At 54.2% G+C, this 24,428-nt stretch overlaps 2 protein-coding genes across 3 annotated transcripts in view; both read right to left on the bottom strand.

The window, feature by feature from the left end:
• The window catches only part of AFAP1 (actin filament associated protein 1), a 155,173-nt gene extending 151,723 nt beyond the window's left edge, over window positions 1–3,450 (bottom strand). Inside the window, exon 1 of one of the 2 annotated variants that reach the window (XM_082611307.1) lies at window positions 3,234–3,450. The gene's annotated coding sequence lies outside the window, so the exon portion shown is untranslated. The remainder of the gene's footprint in view (window positions 1–3,233) is intronic. The other variant, XM_082611306.1, reaches the window with a different exon arrangement.
• Window positions 3,451–17,818: 14,368 nt separating this feature from the next.
• Window positions 17,819–24,428, bottom strand: part of ABLIM2 (actin binding LIM protein family member 2) — a 154,866-nt gene continuing 148,256 nt past the window's right edge. Inside the window, exon 22 of the mRNA XM_082633098.1 lies at window positions 17,819–19,544. Within this exon, the coding sequence (XP_082489224.1) occupies window positions 19,431–19,544 (114 nt within the window). The 3' untranslated portion in view covers window positions 17,819–19,430. The remainder of the gene's footprint in view (window positions 19,545–24,428) is intronic.

Below are 24,428 nucleotides of genomic sequence, written 5' to 3'. Positions count from 1 at the left end.
AAAAGATCAGCAAAATGCTCCTGCCAAGAGTTCTGCATCCAACAATTTCATTAAGGAAAACTTCAAACCAATTTGATAGAGCACAGATGCTGCAAGCAAAATGTGGTTACGAAGAAGATGCAAGACAATATCAAAAAGCTGCCTAGGGACTTCCCTGGTGGCACAGTGGTTAAGACTCCACCTGCCAATGCAGGGGACATTGGTTCGAGCCCTGGTCCGGGAAGATCTCACATGCCGCGTAGCAACAAAGCCTGTGTGCCACAACTACTGAGCCTGTGCTCTAGTGCCCACGAGCCACAACTACTGAGTCTGCGTGCCACAACTACTGAGCCCGTGTGCCACAACTACTGAAGCCCGCACGCCTAGAGCCTGTGCTCTGCAACAAAGAGAAGCCACCACAATGAGAAGCCCACCCACCGCAACAAAGAGTAGCCCCTGCTCGCCGCAACTAGAGAAAGCCTGCACACAACGAAGACCCAATGCAGCCAAAAAAATTAATTAATTAATTAATTTTTAAAAAAAGTTGCCTAAGCTTCCATGATAGACCTGCTCCTTCAACTCTGGGACAAAGTATACACCCATGCAACTGTGGAAAGAAAAAAAAAAAAAGGAAAGAAAGAAAAAGAACTTCTACTTTAGAATCTACATTTTCAAAGATCCCCATTATTTATACAACTGCCACTAAGAGAACTTTCCTCTGCTTTATTTGGTTGAAAGAATTTAAAGGTTTAGGGCTGACAAGGTTCTTACCTAGTTAAAAACCCTCAAAGGTGAGGAAACTGAAGCCTAGTGGTTCTGCAGGAAAAAATGGCAACTTTATTCCAGAGCCAGAATCAGACCAAATAAACTCGAATCAAGTACTCTACACTGTGCAACAAACACTAGGAAGTAACAGCAAATGTTAATCTAAAAACCCTTAGGAGAATTGAAGAATTGCAGATTTTAAATCACAGGAAAGACTTGGCTCCGTGGTACGGAAAAAGGACCTCTCATTTAGAAGGACCTCTCATTTAGATACACCTCTTCCTCTCTGGGTACTACAGCAAACCACCCTGTCCTTGAAGACCACAGCTCTCAGAGGGCTGGGCATGAGGACGTCAGGGAAGACTTCAGAAAGAAGTCACCTAAACTGAGACTGTAAGAATGGGTGAAGGTCTGGAGCCGGGCGTAGGGCAGATGGAAGAGAGAGGGCAGAGAAGGCAGAGTGAAGGGCCTGCAGGCTGTCTGGACTTCATAACAGCGACAGCTGCAGTTAGGACCACATTTTCATCTTGCATTCCTGTTATTTATACACCATCTTGTTCACAAAGAATTTCCATTTGGGCATTAGAGCTACTTGTGCCTATAGCTCACTTTTCTGTCTTGGACCAGAACACTCTGAAAAGTCTTTTCAGAGTCTTGTTAGACTTGCAAGACTAACAAGGCTTGTTAGACTTTGCGTTCCCCAGGGAAAAGAATCATCCCTGGAACATAATAGGTGTTCTCATAAGTTTGATAAAAGGGTAAGTGAATGACCCCAGTTTATTTAAGTGGCTGAGAGATACACAGCCTGCAGGGTAGTAGCAGATCTTCTTGCCATCAGGCTGAAATCCAAGTCTCCCGATCCACAACCTCACCCCCGCTATGCCTTCTGTAAACCTGACCTCTAACTGTAACTGCCTTGGCCTCATTCCGTGGGTGTGGATTCCCCTCCTTCAAACGCACTTTCCAGCCCGCCAAATTCTTGGGAAAGTTTCCTCCACTCTCCAGGCGCTGAGAGAGCTGCAAAGTTAAATCTGGCTTTCCAGACCTTCTTTTTTTTTTTTTTTTTTTTCTTCCCAATCCTAACGGAAGAAATCAAGAAGCGCCGGGCAGAGGGACCAGGCTCCCTCCAATCAGAGCCGGCTCCCGCCGGGCTGGCCGAGCCTCGCGCCTGAGCAGGAAACGCGGCGGCCTGACTCGCGGTCCCCAGGCGCGGTGACAGCCCCGCGCTCCCCGGGGACCGGGCCGGGGAGAGGAGCGGGTTCCCGGGGAAGTGCAGCCGCTTCTGCTCAAGTGGCAAATAAGGCAATAAATAAAACAGCGGATCAGCTGTCAGACGCAGGCCATCTGCGTGCCCCACGCACAGTCGGCTACAGCCCGACGGGCGCCACTACCCGCACAAAGACACCCCGAAACACACGAAACCCCCAACACACACGCACGCACGCGTGGGGCAGAGGGGAGCCTGCCCCCGGTACTGATCACACCCCGACGTGCCGCGGGGGGAGGGGACGGGGCACAGCCCTCCAACTCGCAAGGTGGCCAGGAGACCGCGCGCGCGGGTCCACGCAGAGCCACCCTCAGTGACACAAAAACAGTGAACCAATCATGGGGGTGGGGAGCGAGAAAAGCCCCCCCACACTCTCGGAGTGCCCAGGATCCCTACGATCGAGGGTCCACGCGGTCACCCTCAAAGAGACACAGCGAACCAGTCACACCAGGGGAGAAGGGGAGGGGGGACAGAGACAGTCTCCCACTCTCAGGATGTCCAGGATCCCCACGCGCGAGGGCCCACGCAGAGCAACCTTCGGTGACACAGCGAACCAGTCACTCCACGGAGTGAGTGGGGACCGAGACAGTCCCCCACCCTCAGGGTCACCAGGACCCCGCGCGGGGCTTCACGCGCGGATCCACGCGGAGTCGCGGCAGGCGCGGTGCCCCCTCTGTGCCACCCCGTGGCCGAGACCATGCCCGGCGCCCGGACGCGCGACGGCCCGGTCAGTCCCCCTCTGCGTCCCCGTCCCACAAGCGCTCAGGGCGGCGGCCGCCAACTCGGGCAGCGACCTCGCGGCGCCCCTCTCGGACCTGCCACACCCGGCGGGGACCCCAGCCCGGCCCAGGACCCCTGCCGCCTGGGACCCCCGTCCAGCCCCGGGACCTCCGCCCGGCAACCTCGTCCGGCTCGCGGACCTCGGTCCTCTCGGGGACTCCCGCCCGGCCTGGGACCCCTGTCGCCTGAGTCCCCCGCCCAGCCTGGGACCCCCGCCCGACCCGAGACCCCTGTCCGGCCCAGAACCTCGTCCGGCTCCGGGACCCCTGCCTGCCGAGGACCCCCCGCCCGGCTAGGACCCCCCGCCCGGCTGGGACCCCTGCCGCCTGGGACCCCGTCGGGCCCCGGGACCTCCGCCCGGCCGTGGGACCCTCTCCCAGCCCCGGAACCCATGTCCGCCGGGGACTCCAGCCCGGCCCGGCCCCGCCGCCCGCCGCCTCACCTCAGGCCGCCTCCCGGGCAGCGCTCACTCCTTGCCGGAGGTGCCCTGGCCGAGCGAGACGGAGCCGAGCAGCCCGCAGAGCCGGAGTCGCCGCAACAATGGAGCCCCGGGGCGGGGCCGCCTCGCAGCCGTCTCAGCCTGTCTCGCGCTCAGGCTCCGGCTCCGTCTCCCGCTTCGCGCGGAGCAGCTGCCGGCGAGAGGTTGCAACTGGGCTCGGACAACGCGCAGGCGCACTCGCCCCGCCCGCGCCCCTCCGCCCCGCCCCCGGCGGCGCCCGGCGCTCGGGGCCCGCCCCCCAACCAATGGAGAGGGAGCTGCGCGCAGAGGGCGGGGCCTGGAGAAACAAAGGGAGGTGGGGCGGGGCCGTTCCAGGGCTGGGCTGCTGGGTCCCGCGGGGGCCGGACCCAGAGCGACCGGGTCCGCGGTCCAACCCGGTCCGACCCGGGGAGGCTGGGCGTAAAGTCCACTTGGAATCCGCTCAGCAAGCCGTGCTCATCCCAAACCCGGAACTCAAGTTTATCGGATTGGCCTGCTTTACAGAAAGGGAAACTGAGGCCCAAGGAGCGAGACCACCTGCCCCCCACGTCACAAAGTCCCATTCACTCGTTTATCTTTTATTCATTAAACAAACATTTTCGCAGCCCGTAAGGTGCGCGGTCGAAGTGCAATAGAGGCAAACTTGGCCCTCCCTTAAGGAGCTCCGTCAGGCAGGACCAGAGATTTCTCGGAGTCACTTTAACCCACGATAAAGCAGCGCAGAGCAGAGCTGTTTTCCTTTCCTACCTCAAAGCTTTTGTGGCTACGCTGTTCCGCATCTGCAATGCTCCCCTCTCCCCACCTGTCACCCTCCGTATATCCAAGTACCAATCATCCATAAAACCTCTGTCCTCGCCGTCTTTGATCTTTGGGCGTCGTGTGACCCCACATTCCCAGTTTTCCTCCCCATCACTAGCGCCTCCTCCGGGAGTCTCCGGGATACACCCCTTCTCTGCCCAACCTCTCGGTGCCGGGGTGTTAGGGTGGCCCATGGCTCGGTCATGGACCCTCCTACCGAGAATCTCAGGCTCTCCCAGGCTTTCAACCATCCATAGGCTGCGGTGACTGCCAGCTCTGTATCTCCAGCCCTGACCTCCCCTGCCTACGCAGCTGGGCGCTCAGGAGGAATCTCAAATGTCTCACCATCAAAACAAAGTGCTTTACTCAATGCCCCCCACCTGCCCCTCCACGTTCTTCTTTCTCAGTAAATGGCCTCACCATCCGCCCAGGTGCTCAGCTTGAAACCTGAAATCCTCCTGGACTGCGTTCTTCACCCCCCACCCCGCCCCAGGCCTGCCTTCTCTGCATCCCCACGCATCCGTGGCCACCTTAGTTACAGCACCAGCTGGAGCTTTCCATCTGAGTGGTTTCCTCCCACCCCCAGTGAAGTGTGACCTCTCTAGGACAAGGCAGGTGTCTGAGTCATTTCTTGTGCAGAACAGAGCCTGGCACCCTGAAGGTACTCAGGGTTGCTGGTAGAAGGAATGGATGCATGGATAAGGTCTTGACAGTGACTGGGGCAGACCCTATCCCCATCTCCCTACACACACACACACACACACACACACTCACTCACTCACTCACATGCGCGCACACATACGCACACCACTGAAAGCCCGGTTTCCAGTCTGATTTGCCAAATTCCTCCCTGAAGATAAGAAACTTCCCTATGCCTCTTCAGCCAGGCCCCATATTTGGGGGATGTACTCAGAGATCAGGAACCAAAAATCTCAGGAAGGGAAGTAGTTACTGCAAAGGACAGCACCCAGTCCCAGGCCTCTTTGCTCATGCTGCTCTCTGCCTGACACACTTTTCTCCCTCTACCTGGCCAACTCCCACTGACCCTTGAAACTCACCACCCATTAAACCAGTCAGCATATGATTGCACAGCTCTGACTAGTAGAAAGTTTTTCCCTATATAAAACTGAAATCTGGGGACCTCTTGAACCTCAGAAAATAAGTCCAATTCCTCTTTGCCACCACAGCCCTTCTGATCTAAAGAGAGTGTTCATTTGATGGGAAAATAAATCAAGGTTTATTGATCCAAGAGCTGGGCCAACACTCTTTGTAGAAGTTCCTGACCTAGTTTGATACTGTGAAGGGCTATGAGGTAGGGTTAGTGACCAGAGATCTCTTCCATATCTTCCAGTAACACATCTCTTGAGGAAGAAAATTAATTACAAACTATTTATGTCACAAGGTAAGGTGCATTTCCATGACACCGTTGATGCAGTCTTCCTAGATTCCGGAGCCTAGAGGGAGCAAATATCATCTATGGCAACTGGGCACCTGTGGGAAATCCAAGCCCAGGTTAGGATGTGATGTGAGTTCACCAAGGCACTGAAAGCCCACAGGGCTGCCACACTGGTCATGTATCACTATATAACATATTACCCCAAAACCTAGAGGCTTAAAACAACGTATAAGCATTATCTCACAGTTTTAGTGGGTCAGCAATCTAGCACAGCTCAACTGGGTGCCTCTTGTTCAAGGTCTCTGACGAAGTTGCCACCAAGCTGTTAGCTGAGGCCACGGTCTGATGTGAAGGTTTGACTGGGGGACGGATCTGTTTCCAAGTCACTCATATGGCTTCTTACAGGCCACATTCCTCACAAGATGTGAAGCCTATGCAGGGCCACTTGCAACACAGCAGCTGACTTTCCCCAGAGCACCTGAGATGGAAGCTACACAGCTTACCAGAAGTTACCATCAACTTCACTGTGTTCAATCAGAAGCAAGTCAGAAGGTCCAGCCCGCACTCAATGGGAGGGTACCACACAAGGGTGGGAACACCAGGAAGCAGGGATCATTGGGGGTCTTCTCAGAGGCTGCCTACCAAGCTGCTGAAAACTCATGATTAAAATAAAATCTTGGGACTTCCCTGGAGGTCTGGTGGTTAACCCTCCATGCTTCCACAGCAGGGTGCACAGATTCGATCCCTGGTCAGGGAACTAAGGTCCCACATGCCACGTGGTGGAAAATAAAATAAAATAATGAAATGAAATGAAATAAAATAAAATCTTAAAAGCAGACATAGAAAACAAACACCATATTCTGGGGAATAACAGTAAGACTTACAGATAACTTCTTACCCGAAATAATGGAAGTCAAAAGACAATGGGATAACAGTCTCATAATGTTGAAATAAAAAACAAAAACAAAACAAAACTGTTAATCCGTCTCCTCCAAAAGCTACAACCACTTACATGTACTGTTTTCTGTCTCCTTCGTGCACATGGCATGATAGGAAAAGAGCCACTTCCCAGCTGTCCCTAAGCATGTCATTCTCCTGCTCTGCTTGGTGCCTTTGCAAACACTGGTCCATCAAGTTATTATGGTGGCTTGGTGTTTGGAGAAATAATAAGTTTGAGAGTAATAACAACCATCTCTTGAAACCCATCTCTAACACCTGTATGGCCTTGGCAAGTCTCTTAGCTTCTCTGAGCCTCAGTAGCCACAACAGTCAAATATGCATGATACCTACCATGCTGGATTTTTCTGGGAATTAAATGAGATCATATATGTAAATTGCCTGGCACCTAGTAGGCACCTTATAGATGTAAGTTCCTTTCCAGCTCAAGCTCTGACCTGGCAAACTCCTACTCATTCTTCAAGACCCAGCTAAATGTCATCACCTCTGTGAAGCTGCCTCCACTCCCCAGGAAGGCCTCCTTGCCTCTACCATGATCCCACTGCTGCTTGAACAACCTGCCCTATATTATTATATTTAACACCCTGCACCGTCATGGTGTGTTTCCAGATCTGTCTCTCCCATGTAACAGCAAGCTCCTCCAGGGCAGGGTGTGTTTGATTCATACTTATCTCCTTGGTACCCACAAGGCACCTGGCTCCATTGTATGTGCTTAATGGAAATTTGTTATTTGATTGGAACAATTTACGGTTAAAACGTGTTGTCCAGACCTTGTGCTTATGCTGAGCCTATTCCTGACACAGACTAAGCAGTCTCAGCCTTCCTTTCCTCCTTCCTTCCCTGTCACTATGGAAGAAGAGACTTCCCCTCCCCCAGGACTGACCACCCTGTATAAAAAACACCCTCTCTTGTCTCTCTCTTTATCCTGTTTGTTTCTTCCTTAGTATTTATCCTCTCCTGACACATGTATTGTCTGTCTGCTCTTCCCACCCCAGATAGAAGGTAAGCTCCATATTTTTATCTATCCTGTTCACTGTTGTCTCTTGAGATCCCAAAAGAGTGCCTGGCACATAGTAAGCACTCAATAATTGCTGAATTAGTCAGTTAATCTCATAGGGTTGAAGAGATTCAAATCGTTTACAGTCTGCCTGGCAGGCATGTGCTCCCAGTCCATACTGGTTTCTCTTTCTCTTCTCACTTTCTCTCTCCCTCCATCACTCCCCTGCCTCTTTCCCGTTGGTATTTTTATGCTCAGGTCTCTCTCATTAAAAGAAGAACACCATCATCCATGCCAACAGGCCCTCCCTCTGCCTCACCCTTCACCATTCCAGCCACTAACCCGAGCCTCTCCCCCATACGGACTCAGATGTGTATTCCCAAGGTGCCTCCTGTGCCTCCCCCCCAAGCCTCAGTCCACTCTGCCTGCTGTCCACCTCCTCCCCGCCACCTCACATGACTCTCCTTGCCAAGGTCATCAACGAACTCATTGGGAGTAAACCCAAAGGATGCACTTGGGTCCTACCGGACTGCCCTCACCTCGCCATTTGCTCTCTGAATCCCTCCCTCCTTGGACCCCCTTTCTTCCCTTGAGCTCGGTCATACCACACCCTCCTGGTTCTCTGCCCACGTCTTGCTGCCCCTCCTTACTCTCCTCTGTACTCTGTTCTTCTCCACCAAACTCTGAAATGTTCACTCTGCTTACTCGGCACCATGTCCCGGGACAGTCTCTCGAAAGCCTGTGACTCTGCTTATCCCTCGTAGATATCCGTGAGGACATTTGAGACATCCACTGAGCCTCACGGCCAGCTTTCTCCTGAGCACCTCCCCGTGGAGGTGGGTACCTCATGCGTGACATGCAATAGACAGAACTGTCTTCTTCCACGCACCCCAAACCTGCTGTCCCCCCCATTTCCTCACTCCTCCACCATCTCTCCCATTGCCATGTGGGAAAGCAGGGTCCAGTCTGCACTCCTCCTGGCCCCTCATCCTCCAGCCCAACCAGCAGGTCCTGCTGAATCTCCTTCTGGAACTCATATCCTCCACCCCAGCCTCCCTGCCACTACCTCCTCCCAGGCTGCATCTCTCCCCAGCATCATGGCAAAAGCATCCCTATCAGTCTCTCTGCCTCAAGGCCTGGCCCCTCCAACCTCTTCTCCTGGGAGCAGCCCAAGGCAAAGGAAGGGGGCGGAGATAGTGCTTTAAGAGCAAACCTCAAAATTCCTTTCCCGGAGAAAAGCACATATATTTGTATGGGAAGCCACCTTGAAGGTTAGCTTTGATTATAAAGACCCAGTGGTCATCAGTGGAGGGGCTGAGGCAGAGAAACAAAGAGAGCTAAACTGCTCTGGACAAGAACGGATGGACAGCTGCATTTGGGAGCACCCAGGAGCACCCCCAGAGAAGGGGAAATGAAGACGGCAGAGGGGTGAGGGCAGCGGGCAGAGAAGAGGAAAGGGGCCATAGCGGGAAGCTGGTTGCTGGGAAATGTCTAGTGGCAGTTACAGCCTGGGACTTTTTTTTTTTAACTTTCCATTTTATATTTGAGTATAGTTGATTAATAATGCTGTGTGAGTTTCAGATGTACAACAAAGTGATTCAGTTATACATATACATGTATCTATTCTTTTTCAAATTCTTTTCCCATTTAGGTTGTTACAGAATATTGAGCAGAGTCCCCTGTGCTATACAGTAGGTCCTTGTTGGTTATCCATTTTCAATATAGCAGTGTGTACATGTTGAGCCCAAACTCCCTAACTATCCCTCCCCTCCCACCCTTTCCCTCCTTGATAACCAGAAGTTCCTTCTCCAAGTCTGTGAGTCTGTTTCTGTTTTGTAAATAAGTTCATTTGTATCATTATTTTTAGATTCTGCACATAAGCAATATCATACAATATTTCTCTTTCTCTGTCTGACTTACTTCACTCAGTATGACGATCTCTAGGTCCATCCATGTTGCTGCAAATGGCATTATTTCATTCTTTTTAATGGCTGAGTATTGTATATATGTACCACATGCTCTTCATCCATTCTACTGATGGACATTTAGGTTGCTTCCATGTCTTGGCTAATGAAAACAGATGAACATATGGGTGCGTGTATCCTTTTGGACCATGTTCTTCTCTGGGTATATGCCCAGGAGTGGGATTGCAGGATCATACGGTAGCTCTATTTTTAATTTTCTTAGGAACCTCCATACTGTTCTCCATAGTCAGCCTGGGACTTTTTAAACAGGGATGTCCAGAGGCCAGTCCTTCGCCCAGCACCTCCAATAACCCCAGGTTACAGCGTGATGCTCATCCCTTGGCCTCTCTCCCTGTCCTTCAGTGGAAGTCTAGCCTTGTGTGAACAGAATTGGGGTGGGAGGAGTTCTTGGTTCATAAAGCGGGAGCTGGTCCCTGTCTGCATCAGCTTGGGGTCCAGAGAAGGGGCTGGTACAGAAGGGGAGAGACCTGCTAAATCTCTCAGTATTCTCACCATATTTTCTAGAACCTTACATGCTTTTACCCAGCAAGTGGATTAAGCCACTTCAACCAAAGCCACCAAGCTGTATTTTACTATTTAAAAAAGTTTAAGTCACAGGTTGGTACATACATAGATTTCTGACCAGCCAGCCTACCAGTGACAAAATAAAGGTATGGGTGCCCTTGTCCCCCAAACCCTAAATGTATCCCCATATGGGACTGACTGGTCTCCAAGGTCCTCTACACCACCAACATCACTCTGCTCTGGACTAGGATGAATGTGATTGATTGAGTGTGAACCCATTGGTGCACGCATGCATTCATTCAATGTTCATCTTCTTGCGGTGGTAAGTTGTGCATCTTTACACAAGAAAATGATTCACACAGAAACTTGTATGAATAAGTAGTTTTCCCTTGGGACTCTTTATCGAAAAAAATAAGCACATAACGGGCATCATTCAAAGTTGCTGAATTTGAGCCTTGTGTGCGGGAGGTAGGGAAGGAGGAGGGTTAGAGCTCGGTGGTCCTGGGCCGGAATCCCAGCACCTCTGTTAAGCAGCCATATGACTGTAGATAAGTCACCTAATGTTTCTGAGCCTCAGTTTAATCATTTGTGAAATGGGTGCTTGTTAAGCTAGATGATAAGGTATGTAACATTCCTAGCCCCACACCTGACATGCAATTCGTTCTCCAACACGGCAATTACGGAGGATACAGACACGGGCTTTGGTCTGAATCCCAGTCTGCCAATTACTAGCTGTGTGCTCTTGGGCCATTTATGTAACTTCTCTGAGCCTCAGTTTCCTCAGTTGTAAAATGGAGATACTACTACCTAGTTTACCAAGCTTCCTGTGGGCACTCCGGAAGGATCCATCATGAGATGAGGAAAGTGTTTTCTGTAGGCTAGAGAGAGAAAGAGCTCCATGTGTTAGCGAGTCTGGGATCAGCAGTGGGGGTGAGGCCACAGTGCAGGGCCCCTGCCCTACTGCAACAGCAGCGGTGCCAATCACTCACGCTCCCTCCGTGGCCCTGCACGGTTATGCCACATGGCTCTGCTTACACCTGGGAAGGCCAGAGCACTAGGCTGGCTGTAAGAGTACACCTTTCTTTTCCCGCCCTCCGGCAGTGATGGCCTGATGGAAGACAGGTGTCCCCAGAAGTAGCCCCAGAAACCAGAACTCTGTACAAACGGTTTAAGCATGGAGGAGGGAAGGGTTGGGGAAGGTAAGGAAGGTGCCAAGGGAGGCGTGTCCAGGAGCAGGTGGCCGCTGTGGGCAGCGGGAACTCAAGCCCAGTGTGGACAGCCTCGGAGATGTCCCACCCATGGGGGAGGGTCTGGGGAGCCTCACTGGTTAAGGGCTGCCCCGGAGGTGGGTTAACTCCCTGGGGCTCCAGGCCTGCCCCTCACATAGGCTGAGCAGAGCCCAAGGCCAGAGATGCAGATGGTCTCATAGGAGCCTCCAGATGATTCATGGATCCTGCTGGCCCCAGGCCTCCAGGCAGGGCCCGGCAGCGTCTCCCTGGCAGGGTGCACAGGTCATTATGAGCCGAGGTGGGAAGTATCCCAGGCACAGCCAGGCTACTGTGGAGCCCAGGGCAGGGAGGGCCCCAAACCACAGATATACTGTGCAGCTCCTGGAGGCTCCAGGCAGCTTCCGGTCCTAAGCCTTTGCTGTGCTGTGTCCTCAGCCTAGAATGCCTCTTCCACCCGTCCTCACTCCAGCTTTCACTGGCCGACTCCTGCTCACCCCTCTGAACTCAGCTGTGGTGGGGCTGGGTGTAGGAAACATTCCCAGATGCCCGCCCCGCTCCCAGTTAGGGTCCTTCCCATGCCCCCACCCTCCATCACAGCACTTCCACCTGTGCTGCTGTTGCCTGTTCCTCTGACCCTTGTACCAGTCAGTCAGGCCGCATAACAAAATACCCAGACAGGGACTTAAACAACATTATTTTAGTTCTCATTGTTCTGGAAGCTGGGAAGTTCGAGATCACGGTGCTGGCAGATTCAGTTCCCGGAGAGAGTTCTCCTTCTGGCTTGTAGATGGCTACCTTCTCCTGTGTTCTCCCATGGCCTTTTTCTAGGGCCTGTGCAAGAAAACTTTCTTCCTCTTCTTATAAGGCACCGACCCTATTGGATTAGGGTCCCACCCTTATGATCTCATTTAACCTTAATTACAGCATTATAGGCCCGTCTCCAAATACAGTCACACTGGGGGTTAGGGTTTCAACATATTAATTTGGGTGTGTGTGTGTGAGACACAATTTAGTCCATAGCACATCTCTTCCATGGTTTGTGATCAGTTCTTGAGGTCAAGGACAGTATCTTCTTCATCTCTGCTTTGTCACGCCCAACTCAGTAATATTTGTTCATAAACAGGGTTATCTGAATGGAAGGAAGGGTGGTAACAGTTTGGGGAGAGGGAAGTCTTTGCAGAGAGGATGACGTCTCAGCTGGGTATTGAAGGATGAATAGGAGTTTGCTAGATGGGGCAAAGCAAAGAGCCCTTGCTAAGGGCACCAGGTTTGGGAGGGAGGTGAGAAGATGATGCTCAAGAAATAAGGCTGCCAGAATGGAGGAGTAAAGAAGAGTCTGGAGAGGGAATCAGTGGCCAGATGGTGCCCATGAAGGAGTCGGAGGACAGGCCACAGAGGTCCCTGCGGTGAGGTGTCCAGGCAGGAGATGGCACAGTCAAGCCTGCACTACAGACCAATTGCTGCAGGCCCCTGAGCAGAAGGGGGACTGGAGGAATGACGCGGCATGTAAGTATTAGGACAGAGAGATTCGGGGCTTTGGAGGCGGGAAGCAAGGGCAGGATGTGGCGCTTGCTCCGTGGAGCACTCAGAAACGATGTGCAGCTGAGGAGGGTTCATGGAGCTCAGGCTGCAGACAGGAGAAAAGGAAGCCTCTATTATTCATGAAACCTGGTTCAGTAATAGCCTGGCAGCCTCTGGCGGTCACCAGGGAGGCACTGATCTCCTTTCTCATTTAATTTGTCAGAAGTGCTCTCACACTTGGGGACGTGCCCTCTCAGCCCGTGGGCTGGGAACTGGGTCAGATCCTGGCTTGCGTAGCACAGGTGGATGACTTACCCAATACCAGGGTTTCTTCCACTCTTGAAGGTGGGGAAGGTGGAGGCCGGGGAGGGGGAGACAAGGGGCCAGGGGAACTGGCTTCTGGAATGATCAAGCTTCCACCTGTTTAGTAGACAGCTTTCCCTCTGGAGCAGCAGCCTGGGAACTAAGAAAGACAATGGCAAGGGGTGGAGATGATGTAGGGGAGGGGGCCTGGAAAGGAGCAGAAGGAAGGTGGGGGTGATGGCCTTGGAGGAGGGGGGGAGAGGCGGGGGCAGTGGCAGTGGGAGGTTCAACTGGGGCTCGGCCAGAAGGAGCCCACCCTCCACCTGCCGAAGACTGAGCATCAGGGCACGCTCAGTGCCCTCGGGACCGGGGCCGGTGGGCCGTCTAGGGATCCTCATAAACTAAGGGTGACTGGAAGTGACTTCCCTCTTGGCCTGGGACATCATCTTCCCCATCCAGGACACAGCTGGCCACCGCCCTCGCTGGCGCAGTGGAGAGTGTCCCTGACTGTCCACAAAGACCGAGGCTTCTCTGGATGGTGAGATGGAGCAGCTGTGGGCCTGGTCTGAGGGTGACCTGCACCCAAGCTCTGCCCAGGGATCTTGGGCAGGCACCTGGGACAACGTCCTTATCCAAATGCAGAGGGTGGGCTTTAGATCTTTTATCTGACATTCCCTGTGCCTCAGTTTCCTCATCTGCAAAGTGGGGATTACGGAAGGGTCCGCCTTATAGTATTATTGTGAGGACCTCAGGTGCTCAGAACAGGGCGGGACAGACAGTGAGATCTGTAAATGGACGCTATTCACTTCTTCACCTCCCGCGGGAGCTGTGCCCAAGCCAGGTCCCAGGCCTGGGTTCTGGGGATGGGCCTGGAGGCCCTTCTCCCTCTGCTTCCCCGGGAAGGTGGGCTCACAGGCGGGCCCCCTCCTGGTGGTGCTGGCCAGCGAGGATGCTTCTACCACCCCCCGTGCCACTAGCTGTCAGCCGGTGGGACCTTAGGTCCAGGTGTGGGTCGGGTAGGATGTGAACCATTCTTGCAGACTTTTCTGAGCTAAAACACACTAAGCAACGTCTTCCAACTCAGCTGTTCCAGAAGCTCTGCGTTGGCGTTTCTGACTCTGGTGCGTTAAGGAAACTGATACAGTCCCTGGTTCCTCATCTGTCTCCTGTTGGTTCTCACCTGGCTCAGAACTTAGAGCAGGGGTGGGTGGGCTTAAGGCCAGCCCCAAGCCGCCCCCAGGGCCACTCATGATGTCCTTCATGCTTGTGATGGGCCACTCCAGCTCCATCTCCTTCCTGCTTCCCCCTCCTGCTTTTCTGACTGACCTCTCTGTGCACCCTCTCTTTACCGCGTGGCCCCTGCTGGCTTGCGCTCTGGCTGGGTGTCCCCTGCTTCTGTCCACCCCCTGGTTGACTCATGCATCTCATAGTCCGGCTCCCTGAGAGAGTGCTGAATGCGTGGACCATCTCCACGTAGAATGGAGCCTCTCGGGCTGGGGCTGGGAAAGAAATGTCACACAGGGTGACCAGGGAGTCTGCTCTGCAGGGGCCTCAGGGGCCATTCTTGGTCTGGTTACCTGTGCTGGGGGCAGCAGGTCATGGGCAGGACATGGTGATTTGTGGGTAAAGCGCATTAAGGAGGGGGTGCAGAACATGGCACAGCCTCGGAGGGACTGGGGTCCATGTGGTGCTGGTGGGCAGCTGGGCACTGATGAATGAGGGCAGCTCATCTGCAGAGGATGGTGACCGGGGCAGCTGGGGGCCTCCTGATGATTCATAGAAAGAGCCACCGAAGGCACGGGGGGTTGAACATGGGGACAAGAAGGCCTCAGGGAGCCTGGGCTGTAGAGCTGGGAGTGCCCACCAATAGAGCGGGTCTTCTCCCCTTCTCAACACACAGGTGCCATGCTTCCCAGATGCCTTTGCAGCTGGGTGGAGCCACGTGACTAACTCTGACCAATGGGCCTGACTGGTGGTGACACATGTCACTTCTGAGCCAAACCCTAGGACGGGCTGTGTGATTTGCCAGCCTCTCTTCCTCCTCACATTCAAAGCAGTGAATTCTGAAGCATTGGGCTGAGATTTCAGTGGCTTAAAAGGCACAGCTACCCTGGGGAGAAGCGTCCAGAAAGGAGGCCTGTAGGCTGACATCTCCCTGCCCCATCAGTCTCGGGACTCCTGACACAGGCCCAGTCTGGGGCCAATTCGGGAAGGTTGGTGCCATTAGCAGACACCAAGGCTGGCGTGGAGAACGGGGCCGGACTTGGCTTGGGACTTTGGGGTGGGCAGCTCCTTAGAACCCGAGACAGCTGGGGCTCAGGTGGGCATGTAAGCTCTGGGGGGCACGGGCTGGCTGTGCATACCTCCAGCACCCGGGACAGTGCCAGGCACAGACGGGGGCTCAGCAAATGTACTCTAAATGACCCTACACACCAGGCACCAAATGGACACTCCACTAGCCAGAATGCCAAGTCCTGAGCCTTCTGCAGCAGCCAGTCTTTCCGCTCAGGACACTGGAAGTTTCTAATCTTCCAGGTCTGCACTGTCTAATCGGCAGCTGCTCGTCACGCATGGCTACTTAAACTGACCTTTAAACTAATGAAAACTTAAAACTTAATTCCCTAGTCACATCTGTCATGTTTCAAATGCTAGTGGCTGTCATACTGGACAGTGTGGGTACAGAATGCTTTGCAGAAAGTTCTATTGGGCTGCGCTGCTCTAGAAGCACTGACACCAGGAGAAACTCTGGGCTTCAGTCCTGTTACCAAATATTGCAATGACGGGTCACATAGCACTGTTATAAAACTGCCAGCCCTCTTGGAGGGAAAGCATCAGTAAACAGATAAGAAGAGTGTGCTGGGGAACCATATTCAATATCCTGTGATAAACCATAATGGAAAAGAATATGAAAAAGAATGTACATGTGGGTATAACTGAATCACTTTGCTGCACAGCAGAAATTAACACCACATTGTAAATCAACTATACTTCAATAAAATAAATTTAAAAATTAAAAAAAAAATTAAAAGGAGAAAATACAAGATGTCCCCAAATCAAAGTGAAACTGTGATTTAGGAAAAAAAGAAAAAAAGAAGAAGAATGTGCTGACACAGGGGCGGGCATTGGTGGGGAAATTCCTAGAGTCAGCAGAGGGGCCTGTCTGAGGTGGGAACTTCAGAGCCAAACCAAGAGGGTTGAGAGGAGCCCTGCCTGGAGAAGCAGCACTCCCCCAACTCCAGGAGGGAGGAGAGTGTGTGCAAAAGCTGAGGGCTTGTGCCGAAGGAAGGCAGCGTGGCTGTGATGTATGGGACAGAGGCTGATCCTGTGTGGAGCAGGGAGAGGGGAGAGCGGGGTGTCATAGAAGGTGCTGTTGGGGGCTTGACATGATCCAACTGATGGTTGCAAAGCATCACTCTGGCTGTCTGTGAAAAATGACAGGTCCGGAGGTGAGAGTGGGAAAGAAGGCTGATTGGGAAGCTGGGTTCACCCAGGTGAGAGGTGAGGGTGGAGGGAGTATGGTCACGGTGACCACATGTCCAGTTTGCCTGGGACAGGCCAGGTGTATGCTGTGTCCCTGGGTCATTGGTAAGGGTGCCACCTTCCACTCTCAGGATGTTTTCTGATCTGGATAATTCCATGACGGTGTCTGCTGAGATGGAGAGATACAGAGAGATACTTCAGGGTGGAACTGGGACCTCCGACAGGCAGTCCTTGGGGGCAAAGGAATGTGCTGGTTTCTGACTTGAAAACCTGGGTATACTAAAATGGGGCAGATTGTGTACATGTGAACAGGCTTCTGGGGCTTTATGAGAGTTATTAATGTCATTGGAATAAGATTAGAAACTGCTGTGGATTAAATGTGTCCCCCAAATCCATATGCTGAAGCCCTAATCCCCAGTGTGATGGATTAGGAGGGGGTCTTTGGAAGGTGATTAGGTTGTGAGGGTGGGCCCCTCACAATGGGATTAGTGCCCTTTGAGAAGCTGAGTGAGATGAGAAGAGAGATGGTCTCTCTCTGCCCTGTGAAGACACAGCTCATACATCTGTAAGCAGGAAGCAGGCTCTCACCAGAACCCGATCGTGCCAGCACCTTGACTTTGGACTTCAGACTCCAGAACCAAGAGAAAGAAATCTTTGTTGTTTAAGCCCCCAGTCTATGGTTTTTGTTACAGCAGCCTGAGCAAACAAAGGTAAATATTACAAAGCATTTCATCCCAGGATGACATCTGCCGACCTGCTGGGCCCTCCCTGGAGGGAGCCCGGCCTTCGTTCTCTTCCCTTCCTTAGCCATGTGCTCCAGCCATAACCAGCAACCCAAGTTTCTGGAACCGGGGAAGCTGCCTCTGGCTGAGGGTCCACTCCTGCTGTTCCCTCTGCCTGGAACACCCTTCCCTTCCTTGGCCTCTGGGAACACCTCCTCATCTGTCAAGAATTAGCTTGGCAACACCTTCTCAGAAAGCCTGGCCCCCTGACCTCTGGGGTGTATATGGAGCCTCCTCTGGACCTTCTCCAAAGGGTCAGTCTTGTTGTCATTGCCTGTTTGCCAGTCTGTCTCCCCAGCCTGACTGGGGACAGGCATAAGCATCCCTCCCATCAGCACCTGGTGCCTAGCTGAGGGGCTCTAAAGCAAGCAGAGGGCCCCACCCTTAGGGGCTGCCACTGAGAGCACTGTCCCAGGGCATTCCTGATGCCAACCATGGGGCTGTCCCACCCGGCTCTGTGCACGCTTCCGGGGCGACCACTTTGGGCAGACGCTCTCCCCAAGGACTGTCAGCAGAAGGGGGTCCATGCCTAGAAATGACACGCCTTTATAAGAAGTGGCTTTTCACTTTCACAAGTTATAATACATCATCCTTTATTTTTCCAGGCTCCCTTAGTCCGACATGACGTTCACTAGTGAGAAACTGGGGGTTTCCAGTGGCCAGGGCTCAGATCGCAAAGTGGAGGGAAGCGTACTAGGTGCTGAGAACTCCCCTCCCTGGCCAAGCCGGGCTGGTGAGAAGCCGGGCGCGCAGAGGGACTGGCGTGTTACGGGGCCAAAAGGAAGCTGAGTGACATTGACTCACGGATGGGAACATCCAGGACACACAGAAAGTTGCAGCTTCACAAAGACGGGGAGGGGGACAGACTCTGGGGACACCTCTGCAGTGTTTCACGGGCCTCTCAACGCACTGACAAACATTCCATGTCAGGCACCATGCTCTAGCCCACACCTAATCACAAGCAGGATGCCTTCCAGCGGGGGACCCGCCGGCCTCCTGCCATGGATGCCCTGCTGACTTTGTGATCTAGGCGGCACCTCCCATCCCGTCTCCCCGAGGGTCTGGCTGTCGGTCTCAGGACCAGGCACAAGCATCCCTCCCTGGGGGTGTCTGTGTTTTATGGGGAGAAGCAGGGAAGGTGGAACGCCCCTGGCCATGTCACCAAGAGGGCATGGAAATCCTTCATTCTGGGGCACCGGCTGTCAGGGGAGGATGTCTTCTCTCCAAGACTTGGAAAATGACAGCGAGAAAAACAGTGGTGGCTGTACTTTACGTGTACCTACAAACAGCATTATGGGGGGTGCGGGGAGTGGGTCTGCCTTTCGGGGTACCTGTATGACAGGTCAAAAAGCAAAAAAGCACAAATAAAACAGACAAGGAGTCCTGTGTATTAAACCTGAAACCACACAGATGCGAACAGTGGAGAATCAGGCTGGAGGTGCTCCCCTTCAGTGGGACCATAGAATTAAACTCTTTATATATGTCGTCTTTAAGTAGGCTCTACTTTTTAATAAAATAAAAACTTTTGTGTTACTCTAAAGATATCATTCATTTAGGCATCTAAGGGATGATGTGGAAGAAAAATGCAGAGCACGGGGGGCCCTGGCAGAAGGTGCCTGTTTAGACTGAAGTTCCTCCCTAAACACTGATTCATCACAAAGGCCGCAAAAACCGAGCCCCCGTGCTTCTTGCAGCCCTGGGTGGCACTCCCCCTGCCTTGGGGGTGGGGGGCCCCTGTGCCAGGCCGTGCCTCCTGAGGCTGAGCGGGTGAGGGGGCCACACCGTGCGCCCACCCACCCATGACCCTGTCAGCGCCTGTCATTGACAGGCCTCCTCAAATCTCCAGTCCCATCGCCTCTGTCCCACCAGCGTGGGGTGGGCACTGCCCGGAGGCCTGGGGGGTGGGCTGCACTTGTCTGTTCCCCCATCTCCGGGGCAGTGACCTCGCAGCATCTCCCTGATGGCAAGCAACAGCGGGGAAGGAGCAGTGCAAAGCCAGGCATCTGGGCCCTAAACTACGGGCGGGAGTGGCGCTGGCAGAAACGGGGGGGCTGCACCTGCTCTGGGACCTCCTCCCGCCCCCAGGCCCCAGCCCGGCCCTTCCAGGCGCCCACCGCCCACCGTGGAAACAGAGAAGCCAAAGCCAAGTGCAAGAGGAGGGGTCTGGTGGTTCCCGCAGGCGTGCCCGTGGTCAGGGGCCTCGGCAGCGTCAAAACAGCAGGGCTTTCTTCTTGAGGTCGTTCCTCTTCCAGAGGGCCAGGCGGTCAAACTCTTCCATGCTCATCCCAAACACTTCCTGGAACTCCTCGGGCGACAAGTGTCTCTTCAGATAAAAAGGAAAACCCAGAGGGGAACAGTCAGCAACTTCGGCCCCTGAGGCGGGATCTGCAGCAAGGATGGGGTGGTCCCCTCAGTGCACCCGGGGCCCTCGGGCTCCCCACCTTCCCTCTGTATCCCCATCACTCTGCTTTGCAGCGGACAGAACCAAGCCCAGAGGAAAGAGATCTGGTTAGGGCCCCAGGGTGACCAGCTGCAGAACCGGGGCCAGGGCCCTGACTCCTGACACCTACAGACACGTGTCCCACTGCAGACAAAGTTTGAAAGCACTGCCTGGAAATGGCTGAGATTTCAGGAGATTTGCATATGTGGGCACATTCACGATTTCATTTAATTTTCATGGCCGCCATTTGAGAGCCGGAAGTGAGTGGTTTATTTCGTCCCCATTTCACAGATGAGGACGCTGAGGTGTGGAAGGTGAGCAAAAGAGCCTCAGTTCAAATCCTCCCTCTTCCCCACCTCTGCTGTGTGACCATGAGTGAGTTTTTTGTCTCTCTGAGCCCGATCCCAGGGGGCACAATGGAGAGGCTGAACAGCTCGGTGTCAAGGGTACCTGAGCCAGCTAGCCTCTGGAGCCTCAGTCTACTCACCCGTAAATGGGGTCACCCTGGCAACGCCCCCCACCAGAGCTGTGTGGGTGAGTGGGTCAGTGCAGGTCAGCTCTCAGGGCTGAGCCCGGCCACGGGCAGGGCCAGTGTGTGTTGGGCACGTTTGTTATGATCCGAGATAGAGCAACCTCTGTGGAGCTTCCCCTGACTGCCACCCGAATTCTAGACTGTTCCTTGCAGGTTTCTGCTCCCATCAACCCGACACCTGTCTTCCTCAGCAAGCTCTGAGTAACTCCTTCTTGTCCTTTGAGACCCGGCTCGGGTGGGCACGGCACCATCTCCCGGGCGGGCTTCCCAGGGGGAGTGAGGCTGTCCCCCTCCTGCCTGGGAGGGCTGAGGGGAAGACGGAAAGGAGGTGGGGGACAGTCTGCAACAGGAGGGTGGGTCAGGTTCTGGCCCCAGAGGACCCGGTTCAAATCCCCCTCTGGCCCCCATTTGAGAAGTGTGGCTTCCATATGGCTGTGTGGAAAGCAGTCTGGCTATTCTTCCAAGTACTTAGCAGGATCACGGTGCGACCCAGCAGATCCACTCCCAAGTAGATCCCAGACGCCCCAAACCAGGGACTCACGTGGACACCTGCACACCCACGTTCACAGCGGCATCATCCACAAGTGCTAAGAGCGGAAACAACCCAACTGCTCACCGAAGGACAAACGGATAAACAAAATGAGCTCGATTCAGACTCGGGAACATGGTTCATCCATGGAAAGTCATGAAGCTCTGACGTTCGCTAAAACACGGACACGACTGTTAGGCTGATCCCATTTATACGAAATATCCAGGATGGGCAGATCCACAGGGACCAAAACCAGAGTAGTCATTGCTGGGGTCTTGGGGAGGGAAAGGACCGGAGAACAGCTGGTCAATGGTACGGGGTTTCCTGCTGGGCTGATAAAAGTGTTCTGGAATTGGATAGAGGTAGTGGAGGTCGTACAACCTTGAGAATGTATTAAACGCCACTCAGTCATACACTTTAAAATGGTTAAAACTGTGACTTTTATAATTTAAAAAACCCAATTCTTGCCCCCCAAAGAGTGGTTTCCTTAAATTTAAAGCAAAACACCTCATACTAAAGGTTACTGTGATGATCAAGAGAGAAAACGGTGTGAAGACACATGGTGAACTATGGAAAGCAGAAACATCAGTCACTGCCACTTGTGTCCTTCATAAAAATCACCAAATATGTGTGGCATGCACTGGGTTTCGGAGCCCAGTTGCTGGCAGGATATGGGGGAGGGAACCCAAGGGACCCATTTTTGCTGAGTCACAAAAGGCCCTCCTAACTGAATCTGGGCCTGGGGTCCTCAGAGGGCACACACACTCTCACACACACACATAGACACAGACATATACAGACACAGACACGCATGGAGACACACACACAGACATACACAAACACATAGATACACACAGACATACTAGACACACACACAGAGACACAGACATACACAGACACACACGCACATACAAGACATACACACACATGCAGAGACATATACAGACATGCAGACACACACAGACATACAAAGACACATAGATACACACAGACATAGTAGCCACACGCTCACACAGAGACACACAGACATACACAGACACACATGCACGCACACACACCATCAAGCTAGTCTCTGCCAGGAAAGGGCCGTGAGCTGCCTGCTACCATCTCGGACCTGCAACCAGGAAGAGGGCTCTGGCATATGCCAGAAATGAGTCACCTGCATGGTGCTGACACTGGGGTTTCCTGCCGATCTGGGGAATCCACAACCCAGCCCACGGGGACTCAGAACTGTCATTTCAGACAGCAGCACCCAGGGACCAGGTCACAACCTTCCCAAGTACTGTGGGTCAACCAAGACGCCCAAAGGGAAGGAGAAAAGGAAAATCGCACCTCCTGTTATTGGCTGAGTGTTGAGCGGGAAGCCTGACACAGGCCAGGGTCCTGAGGCCCCGGGGGGTGTGGCTGCGGGCGGTTAAGGGGAGTGCGGCGGGGCAGAGAAAGATCAGAGGCCTGAGCGAGATGCTGGCCAGGCCCTGGGGAGGTGGAAGCAAGGGGAAGGGGCCCAGAGGTGACGGCCAACAGGGATCCCAGAGAGGCATGGACCGGGCTCGCGGGGTGATGTCCAGCAACCCTGCAGCCTGTGATCTCCTGCTTTAGGGCCCCCGGGTGTCTCCGGGGTTGGGTCTCCCAGGCGGTGACATACAGAGGGGAGGAGATGGGAGAGTGGTGACACAGGTCACCATGCTCTAAGCTGGGAAGGGGAGAGCGGCGCGGTGAGGGTGACCCTGTGCTCACCAGCCAGGAGCCTCCCGCTAGCAGCAGGGGGACCACGGCAGGGCCTGCAGGGGGTGAGAAGGGGGCCCAAGGAGTCACTTACCCCTGGCACCCACCGCAGGTCCCATGCAGCCCGTCCTCCAGCCTCCAGACCAAGATGCCCTGAGAACTGAGTCCGAAAAGCTGCACAGAAACCCGGGTTCTATGGGCAAGGGGACACCCAACCTTGGGGACCTTTGAACTGGGGACATGTGGTGGGTTAGCGGGCAGGAGGAGAGGCAAAGGAGAGGACCCTCTGGGGCTGGCGCTCCCAACCCTGCTCCCCCCGCCTGGCCCCCACCTGGCCACAGGAGCCCACCCCGTTGCCAGGAAGGCAGCCGGAGGCAGGAGGGAGGGAGGGGTGCTGCATGGTGTCCCAGCTGGGTTCCCAAGCCCGCAGGCCCGTCACAATGACCCGGGGTGCTTGTCACATCTGAGAGTGCCTGCCCTCTCCCCTATGCCCCCCCAAAACCTCCCAAGGCAGCCTTAGGGGCCCAGGAGCCCACATGTGTCATATGCCTCCCAGAGCAGCTGATGGCAGCTGGGTTTGGGGACTCAGGCTAAGGGCAAGTCCTGGGGGCTGGCAGGGACCCCCGGACTTTGGTCCTGTTTCCTCATCTGTAGGCTGAGAACAAAACCTGGCTGCCTGAGGGCTCTGGAGGGCAGGAGAGGGTCACATGGGGAAGGCCTGGCAGAGGGATCTGTTCAGCCATCCCAGCTCCAGCTGTGTGGTCTATAGTATCTCACCACACCTGGCTGATCCTGCGGCCTCCCAGGGAAGAAGGGGCTAAGGGCCCCCGCTCCGGGCAGCTGGGAAATTGGTAATGTCCCTCAAGGCAGAGTCAGGGCCCCCCATCCAGGGCTCTTCTTGCCTGCCTGAGTGCCTGCCGTAGCAGGAGGAACGTGGCAGAGCACGGCAGACCCCAGAGGCCAGAGCCGGCCTTCTGACCCTGGCCCAACTCCCCCAGCCGCTGGCTCCTGAAGGCTTCCCTGGCCCGCCAGGCTCAGCCGAATCCCCTCCTGAGCTGGCAAGAAGGCAGCCCAGGGCGTGGTGCCTGGGCCGAGGAACATTCCGGGATGGCCTCGCTTCTGGGGTGCACTGGGGAGAGCCCCTGGGGAGGAGGCCATTTTTGCAGCATGGTAGGGGTCTCACACGCTTTGCCAGGGGTCTGCCTATGTTTCACCCTCCAGGGCAGCATCGTGCAAAGACCTCGGGCTCAGGAGCCAGACACACAAGAATCCGGTCCTGGCTCCAGGCCCGTCCAGCTGCACTGAGTGACACGACCTCAGCTGTGATGTCTGTAAAGTCGGAATAATCCTGTCTGGCCTTCACCCATTCTCCCTCTGCCTGGAATGCCGGGCCCTCCTCCTCTGCCCACGTAACCCTTACTCACTCCCCAGACCTGGGCTTGGGTGTCAGCTCCTCCAGGAAGTCTCTCCTGACTGCACCCATCACCCCAGGCTCCCAGACCTGCAAGCCTCCTTTCCGTGGTGTAAATACGCCACGGCCAGTTTCAAGCTTCCAACGTGACGCCACTGAAGGCAGAGCTGGAAAGAGATGCCCGGGAGCACACTGTCACAGATGATTCCTCCCGCACACAGATGCAATAGCGGTTAAGTAACCTCGAGAGCACAGATGGTAGTAAAATGTAGCCGAGAGATTAGGGAGGAGGGAGTGTTGAGTATTTATCACCTTTGCTTTAAATGTAATTTTCATAATCATAAGTTTACATCATTTGATTTTCAGTAATGGCTGGTTTCACAACCAGCGTGGGAAATTCCTGAAAATATAACAACAGGAGCGGCTCTAGCAGCCCCCGATCTCTGAGCGAGCCGGATGCACTAGGGGTCCCTCCGTAACGAGCACCCCGGGGCAGGGAGGGGGCCTGTGTGCCCGGGACCCTGCATGGGGCGCTCCTGGGTGGTAGGGTGAGCGGAGAGAAGGGAGGGG

Source organism: Mesoplodon mirus (assembly GCF_964341445.2).
Source record: "Mesoplodon mirus genome assembly, chromosome: 2".
Lineage (NCBI taxonomy): Eukaryota > Metazoa > Chordata > Mammalia > Artiodactyla > Ziphiidae > Mesoplodon > Mesoplodon mirus.
Note: the sequence above shows the minus strand (reverse complement) of the source record. Positions and strands in the feature narration are given on the sequence as shown.